This window comes from Maniola jurtina, chromosome 10, assembly GCF_905333055.1.
Source record: "Maniola jurtina chromosome 10, ilManJurt1.1, whole genome shotgun sequence".
NCBI lineage: Eukaryota > Metazoa > Arthropoda > Insecta > Lepidoptera > Nymphalidae > Maniola > Maniola jurtina.
Genome location: NC_060038.1, coordinates 12639235 through 12648109, shown reverse-complemented (window position 1 = coordinate 12648109; position 8875 = coordinate 12639235). Strand labels below are relative to the sequence as shown.

The window sequence follows — 8875 nt, the reverse complement described above, 5'->3', positions numbered from 1 at the left end:
ATACCTGAAGACTGATCCGCTACTAAATAAAATATATTTAACTTGCTTATGACCACGACTTCGTCCGCGTGTACCTACTCTACAAATTTAAAACCCCTATTTTTCCCTTAGGGGTTGCATTTTCAAAAATCCTTTCTTAGCGGATGTTTATGTCAATAGCTATTTGCATGCCAAATTTAAGGCCCAATACGTCCAGTCGTTTGAGCTGTGCGTTGATAGATCACTCAGTCATTCACCTTTTCCTTTTATATAATTTAGATTATTTTATCTGCCGCCTTCTGCTGTTCAGTATAACCCCTTCACGGTCTCGCCCCTGTCCAACCGTAGATGGCTTTGTCTAGACGTCTCTGTAGAATGTATGAATGTATGATGGCTTGAGATGCTTTGAGGCTTTGACCTGTGATCTAGCTAGTGGCCGTCTATCAGAACACCTGATACAATTGCTGCGGACGATTTTCTCTTGGTTGAGTTTCAGAGATTCAAATTTACCTTTTCAGGTTTAGAAATTATGAAAACTATAAATGGCAAGACCCTTGTTATGTATCAAGGGTACACGTTTTCGTACCAAGGTGGCCGCAGAGGTCAAAGGAGATATCTCTACTGTTCAAGAAGGTTCAGGGCAAAATGTGCGGCGCGCTTAAATTTGAACAAGGGAGGTCAAATTGTGATGGCATACACAGAACATAATCATATACCGCCGCATTTCAAAAAGCTTTCAGATGGGACCTATCTTAAAATTGATTAATTTTTAACCCCCGACCCAAAAAGAGGGGTGTTATAAGTTTGACGTAGCTCTGTATCTGTCTGTGGCATCGTAGCTCCCTAAACTAATGTACTGATTTCAATTTAGTTTTTTTTTGTATGAAAGGTGGCTTAATCGAGAGTGTTCTTAGCTACAATTAATCCAAGAAAATCGGTTCAGCCGTTTGAAAGTTATCAGCTCTTTTCTAGTTACTGTAACCTTCATTTGTCGGGTTTGTTATAAATTTTTAATTTACACTTGTGTCAACAAGTGAATTGTAATATTATCACATATACGTTATTTACAGTTTTGGTAGTCTTTTTATCTAATTTCATAAAGTCTAGTTGCCATTCGTGGACTCGCGGACGATCCTCTCTTGATTGTGTTTTAGATATGACTAAATCTACCTTTCAGATTTGGAAGTCATGAAACTGCAAAATGGAAGAACCCTTGTTATGTATCAGGGGCATACGTTTTCGTACCAGGGCATCAAAGGAGTAAAGAAGTATCTTTACTGCTCAAAGAAGACCAGCGCGAAATGTCTGGCTCGCTTAAAGTTGAACGAGGGAGGTGAAATTGTGATGGCACATACAGAACATAATCATATACCGCCGTATTTCCAAAAATGTTCGGATGGGACCTATATCAAAATTGCATAATCTTGTTTAAGACTATTTGCATTTATAAGTTTGTGCATGTGTGTGCTTTTTTGACATCGAAGTATAAGTTTGTGCATGGACTTCGTCTGCGCGTGTTGTGACTTTTTGGAGTGTTTTTTTGTTAAAACTGACTGGAAAGCGCTCTAAGGGGGTGCCGTGCGTAATTCGGCGAGCGCCGGTACAGACGGGGTCCATACTTGTATAGTTTAGCTAACTTATTACAAATAACTACAAACTTGACATTGGCTAATCATTGTAAAAGCCAGACGAGAGAGAAAAAAAAAGTTTGTGCATGTGTGTGCTTTTTTGACAACGAAGTATAAGTTTGTGTATGTGTGTGCAAGTAAGTTTGTAAGGAAATCAAGTCATTTAGTTTTAAGAAACATTATCAGCGAAGCAATAAATTAAGCATTCTATATCTTAATACGAAATTATATGTCTTGTACATACATATATCTTATCTCATTTATATCTATTGAATAAATACAGTAGGTACGTGCCACGTTTGAAATTATTGAATGTTGGGAAAATTTCGGGCTTTGCAGTTTGCAGGTCCTAAATAGTGGAGCTTGAAGAACATTAGAGCTGGCGGGTGGTCTTAAATTGCTTTCCCTTTTATATATTTAAACGCCATTTCCTTATACCAGCATTAAAAAATATCGCCAGTAAATATACTATTTATTTTATTTTATTTGCTTTAGAACCACCCACAGAGTTACACATTTAAATTATACATGTTATTCCTTACATTCTATGGCTCTTATGCAACTCCACTTACGGGCAGTCACAGCGTGAATTAACATAAACATAAGTCGTACAGTAAATTATATAATACCTAACCTAAAGAATATGAAAAAAATACCTAAGTTATAAATTTTAAAAGAATATAATAAGATGGATACCTACTAAGTTAAATTATCTAAAATATAATTTCCATATTGTATATGTTTTGTATGTTATTAGATTCTAGTTACCTATAAAAAAATACAATATTCTTTTACAGCTCACTTAGAGTACATACCGAGCAACCGAGGCAGCGGTCACCTAATAATTTACAAAGGGCACACGTTTTCTAAAATGTATGAAAACAAATGGTACTGTTCTAAGAGGAAGGTTGGATGTAAGGTGAGATTGAGTACCACTTCTGATGGGAGATTGAGTGACGTGGTTGGAGAACATGACCACCCTGCTCCCGCGATATACAGAACACCTGATGGACAGATATTTAAAATCTAAAAGGTTAAGCTTACCCGGGGACTTCCCGGGGGAAGCTCGTATTCCATTCCTTATTTTTACATGCCAATAAGTTTTTAGTAAACACCGTACCAATACAAATATAGACGCAGTAGTATAATGCTAAGGCACCGCTAAGAAGAAATATCTTCATGAAAATTTCAATAATTTAAGTGTTATAATTAAATATTATGTCTAAATTAAACTCTATTTTTTTAAAAGTATATTAGCCTTTTTATTATGACTAACATTCCCTTTTCCCCTCCAACTAAAAGTAAAGCTTGTGCTAGGAGGAAGTAAGGCAATGGTGCAACGTGTGGGGTTTGAACTGCCGACCTTTTGGATTTCAGTCCGCTCCTGTAGCCGTTGAGCCTTAATTGGAGATGGGATTGCTATTTAGACGTTCATTTAAAAAATTGTGAGCAAACGAGCAGGCGGGTCACCTGATGATAAGTGATTACCGCCACCCATGAACATCTGCAGCACCAGTGAAACCGCGCCGATGCGTTGCCGGCCATTCAGGAATTTTTAGGTCCGTATTTATATAATTAATTGTAGTGATATAATTACTATTAAAATTCATACGATAAATGAATTGCAAGAAAATAGGTAGTTATAGTTATTAAATCACATTGAATTTTAGCAGATGATGCTTCCGATGGCCGTTCAAACTTCTTACGGTTCTATAAAGAATACAGAAACCACAACGAGGGGAAGTTCCAAATGAAAAAGGATGAGCAAGAAACGGAAGGGGAAGAAATGGATCCGGTCAACCGAGTCAGCGATATTCTTAGCTCTATTATTCCTGACATGAAATTGCCCTAGAAACATTCCTATAGCTATTCTTTGACTAACCTATTTATTATAGTCCGTTTTTCTTTAGTTTGCTTAAAAGATAAAAAAATCGCACAAGCCTTTTGCGCGACGCGATTTTCTGGAGTTAAGTTTTTCACTCGTACTCATTATTCGTAGGTACTAATACTCGTTCATTACTCGTATTTCATCGTCAGTTCGCGGTAACAAGGTCGTATGGGCCGCATATAGTGCAACCTATTACTTACTACTTTACCTTTTAAGTAAACTAAGGAAAACTAATGTATACTTACAGTTATTACAATCCACACGCGCGTCTTTTGGTTGTGTGTCGTTCTATATGTGCGCTTGCGACTGACCGCTCCAAAACACACACACTAACGAAATCTGCATGTACACGCGTAACCACAAGCAAGGTTCACGCGCGTGAGTGAATTGTAAGAACTTATAAGGCCGCGATTATAGCTGTAAGTTTTACTCACGTAAGTAACTTAAGTAATTGACGAATTTACTAAGGTAAATGCACTTATATGAGTGTTTACATGAGTTTTGTCGTAAGTTAATCATGTTATCTACTTGCGTGAGTAATATATTACTTATAGGTAGGTATTTCCGCGGCCTAATGACTATATTTTAAGCAATTATTTATGAATTACGCTTATAAATATACGTGTTGCTATCTTAATCGCGCATACCTAGTTAGTCGGTGTTTAATAGCAATTTAAAAATTGAGTAGCATTACAATATAATTTAAAAGTATGAATACTGAATAGTTCCTTTTTCTACCGCTATCCCCCTCGTTTGTATCATGTATGTTCGTAATGTCAAGTGATTTAAAATCGAGTAAGTACGACGAAAAATAAAATACTAGCTGATGCCCGTGACTTTGTCCGCGTAAAGTTTTTAAAAAATCCGTGAGATATTTTTTATTTTCCGAGATAAAAAGTAGCCTATGTCAAAAAATCACGTCGATCTGCTCGGTTGAGAGTTGCGACGTGATTAAAGGACAAACCAACAAATAAATAGACTTTCGCATTTATAATTTTGAAGACCTCCCTGGCATGGTGTGTCACTGTAGATTTATAAGTGAGATATCCCGGTTCGATTCCTCAAGGGCAGTTTGGGAATTTATAATTTCTAAATTGTCTCTGGTCTGGTCTGGTGGGAGGCTTCGGTCGTGACTAAAGCCACCACCCTAGCGGCAAAGCCGTGCCGTCTAGCGATTCAACATTCATTTGTAAAGTACCAAATTTACTTTACTAGTAAATGAAAGTAAGTCTTATGTTTTGAAATTTTCTAAATAGTTGTCCTTTTTAAGGTTTTGAAGTGATGACACTACGGAACGGAAGGAGGCTGATTATGTACCAGAAGCATACGTTCTCATTCCAAGGAAACCAGGGGTCCAAGAGTTATCTGTACTGTTCGAAGAAGCACACGACGAAGTGTGAAGCTCGACTGCAAATGAACAAGGCAGAAGAGATTGTGTACGCTCATACTGAGCATAACCATAAACCGCCGGTTTTCCAAAAGTGCTCAGATGGTACATACTACAAATTAGCTTAAAGTATAGATATTTATTATAGTAGTATCTAGTTCACAAAGACCACGACAGTCGAAGCGTCTTCTGTCTGTAAATAGCAATATGAGAAAGCGCTTCAGCGAAATTTACATTACGAAATTAGTGGCGCGAAATTAGTTTCACGACATTAATTTCATTATTAATTGCACGTGTAAACTAAACGTCCTATTTCGTAAGCAATTGCACGTAGAAATGCCTAATTTCGTAATGCATGCATTACGAAATAAGACGTTTGCACGTTCAATTGGTTTGGGCATGTAATTTAATGTCGTAAAACTAATTTCGTGCTACTAATTTCGTTATGTAAATTCCGCTTTAATCCTAAGAGACATTTAAAAATTACATAAAATAAAATTGGAAATGGTAGTAGGTATTTTTATTTATACCTAGATGATATCGTCTGTGCGAGTTCGCTATTCTAAGGTACCACCCAACTACCAACCACAAAGTTTACTGGTTTTTCGAACTATGTGCCATGCTCATTGCTACTTCAGCTTCGCAACCCATTATGCTAGCTTCGCTGGTTCTTTCTTCTACGGATCTCAGTCTAGAGTCTAGACGATAGGTTTTGAAGTTATTTTTGCCACAGTCACTGCAGCAACTAAGCGGCAACGTGCAAAAGTTTCTGGATAGTTAAATTTTTCGTTTTTTTTAAATTCAGATCAATATTTGTCTGTTTTATAGTTTATTTTATGTCTTTTCCAAAATGTTACCAAGGCAAAAAGTTAAACTAGCTAAGTTTATTGTTATTTTTAGTGACTTCAACCAAGATGGCCTCCAAACGAGCATTGTGGTCTGAAGATAACTTAGTGTCGGCAGTTCGAGCAGTACAAAGTGGAAGGCTGAGTACTTATAAAGCTGCTGAGAGGTATAAAATTCCCAGAAGAACCCTACGAAATCATCTCCAGACCGGCAGTTTGAAAAAAACACTAGGTCGAAAATTCATACTCAGTGATGATCAGGAAGCTGATCTTGTTAGTGGAATTTTGAGGTTTGCTGAAATAGGATTGCCTGTGACACCATTGATTCTGCGACGTTTGGTCTATAAATTTTGTCAGCTTCATAACATCAAGCATAACTTCAATCAACATGCTAGAGCTGCTGGTAAACATTGGTTAAAGACGTTCCTGCAAAGAAATCCAGAAATATCAAGGAGAAAAGCTCAGTTTAAGAACCCGGCCAGGCCACAAAAGTTTAAAAAAAATATCGTCGATGATCACTTCAAAAGACTGAATGAAATTTACGATAGTCTAGATTTGAAAAGTCATCCTGAAAAGATTTATAGTATGGACGAGAAAGGTTGCCGTTTAACAATCCACCACCAGAAAACTGTTTTGGCAAAGAAGGGAGCTAAAAGAGTGCATTTACAGTCTTCGGAACACGCTGAAAGTGTTACTATCGCGGGATGTGTAAATGCACTTGGTAGTGTTATACCGCCAATGATCATTTTTAAAGGTAAGCGATTGAAGCCAGAATTATATGACAACTTACCACCGGGATCATTGGTAGAAAAATCTACAAAAGGTTGTATGACCAATGAACTTTTCAAAGAATTTTTGAAACATCTAGCCCGGTACAAAAGTGCAGGAAAGTGCCTTTTAATTTTTAACGGAGCAGCTTGTCACTTGGACTTATCCACCGTCGAAGTTGCAGATTCGCTCGATATATCATTATACTGTTTACCTTCTAACACCACTCATGAACTACAACCCCTTCGTAAAGCCGTCTATCGATCATTCGAACACCACTGGGATGCTGAAGTTTTATCATTTATTGAACAAAATCCAGACGAAGAACTTACTAAGGCACGGTTTAATACTATCCTTTCAAATGTCTGGTCCAAATGCATGACCCATAATAACATCACAAGTGGCTTTAAAGCAACTGGTTTGTTTCCATTGAATTCACAGGCTATTTCAGAAACAGCGTATGCTTCATCTTTATTGACAGAAGCTCATGTATCTTATAGAGTTGATAAAGAAAATTCACATCCTCGATTCTCTCTATGCTAGTTATTATTAGTTCAGTTATTGTTGATTTTGTTTGAAAGTATGAAAATTATATTATAATTTAATTGATTTTACTAAGTCTTATTAATTAATTATATATTTTGTATAAATATACAACTATATGTAATCATACATCAGTGTGGGACGAGCTCTGACCCGCTCGACTGACGACCTCAAGAGGATAGCTTGAAGTGGGTGGATGCGGAAGGCGGAGGATTGTTTGTGGTGGCGTGCTCTTGGGAAGGCCTATGTCCGGCAGTGGACGCAAACAGGCTGATTGATTCTGATAATGCTCTGACACACTTGTGTCGTGTTCCTTCACGTCCGCACACGCATTGAGTGGCAGACCCGTGTTTCCACCCTAGACGACCTCGAATATAACAGCCTCCTAGACTGGTTCTTTCGCAGGGGCATGAGTACTGATCTTTAGCCTGCATCATTTGCCAGCAAGTTTGAGTGTAGCTCAGCGCTATTAAATTACACACCGCTAACTCAAACAAATTGTACATTTTTGTTTTAGACAGGCGGTATTTCAAAATCGTCCTCGAACAAAGTTCTTTTGCCTTCAAATCGAGGAAAGAAAAACGCATGTGCTCATTCCGAGATTCTTGGGTAGCCGAAATGCCCTGGATCGAACCTTTGGACGAAAGGGACAAAGCATACTGCAAGTATTGCGAAAGCGCCATAAGTATAGCTCATGGAGGTATAAATGACATATATAGGCATAGGAAATCAAAGAAGCATATTCAAAAGGAAAGGAAAATTAATAATGTATGACAATTACTCGTACATGAAGTTGTACTTTGTTGTTGTTTAAGTTTTTTAGAAAAAGAAATAAAATTATTATTGTATTATATGTTGCTGTTATTTTGCCCTGTTATGCGCTGCCATGGCCTCTTGAGCTTCACAACACGTTGAGAAGCTCAAGAGCTCGTTGTCTGGTTCTCCTACGGATCTCCTCGGATTTGATCACGTGCAGAAATTTCAAGCATAGCTCTCTCCATCGCCCGCTGAGTGATTCTGAGCTTTCTTATGTTCTCCTTACGATTTTTAACCGACTTCACAAAAAGGAGGAGGTTCTCAATTCGTCGGAATCTTTTTTTTTTTTAATGTATGTTCACCGATTACTCAAAGACCCCTGAACCGATTTGGAATTTTTTTTTGTTTGAAAGGAATATCTTCGGAGATGGAGAACAGAACTCAATGGATAAAAGCAAATTGCTCACGATCAGTGTAATAGCTTAGTAAACAGTAGGATTTTAACTGGGCATAGCATATTACAGTACAGTGGGGCCACTAAAAATTGTGAAATAAAAAATTTTCAAAAGAAAAATAAAATCAACTTCAAAATCCACAAGCACTAAAAAGTAATAAATAATTTTTGTTTAGTTACACGTGTAATGTACCTAGGTATGAAGTCGAGCGAGCTTCACATTTAGATTTCTAATTTTGTTTTATTATGCTCGCTCGACTTCATACCTAGGTATTTTACACGTGTAACTAAACAAAAATTATTTATTACTTTTTAGTGTTTGTGGTTTTTGAAGTCGGTTTTATTTTTCTTTTGAATTTTTCTTGTAAAAAGTAAATTTTTAAAATGTAATAGTTTAATTGGTTAAAAATATTTTTATTTTATTGTATTATGAGGCCCATAGAGCAAATATGTCTCAGATCCATATTATGTCACCACTGACAACACGTGCACTGTTCGAAGACTTTGGTCTTCAAGCACTGAATAATTTCGCTTGAGGAATTTTTAGATTTTAATTAAAGGTAATTTTCAGAAAAGCTTCAGTTTATACCCACGCAGAAAGGCAAAGTACCAATGTTCCGAAATCAC

General features: G+C 37.0%; 1 protein-coding gene across 1 annotated transcript; it reads left to right on the top strand.

Annotated features, from left to right (window-relative positions):
• Positions 1 to 5786: 5786 nt before the first annotated feature.
• Positions 5787 to 7447, top strand: LOC123868951 (MFS-type transporter clz9-like). Its single transcript, XM_045911664.1, has one exon. The coding sequence runs from the start codon at positions 5797 to 5799 to the stop codon at positions 7036 to 7038; it is 1242 nt and encodes a 413-aa protein (XP_045767620.1). The 5' UTR covers positions 5787 to 5796; the 3' UTR covers positions 7039 to 7447.
• The last annotated feature ends 1428 nt before the right edge of the window (positions 7448 to 8875 follow it).

Bases quoted from the DNA above. Each gene is read 5' to 3' on its own strand.
- LOC123868951 (XM_045911664.1), top strand. From the start codon at position 5,797: ATGGCCTCCAAACGAGCATTGTGGTCTGAAGATAACTTAGTGTCGGCA.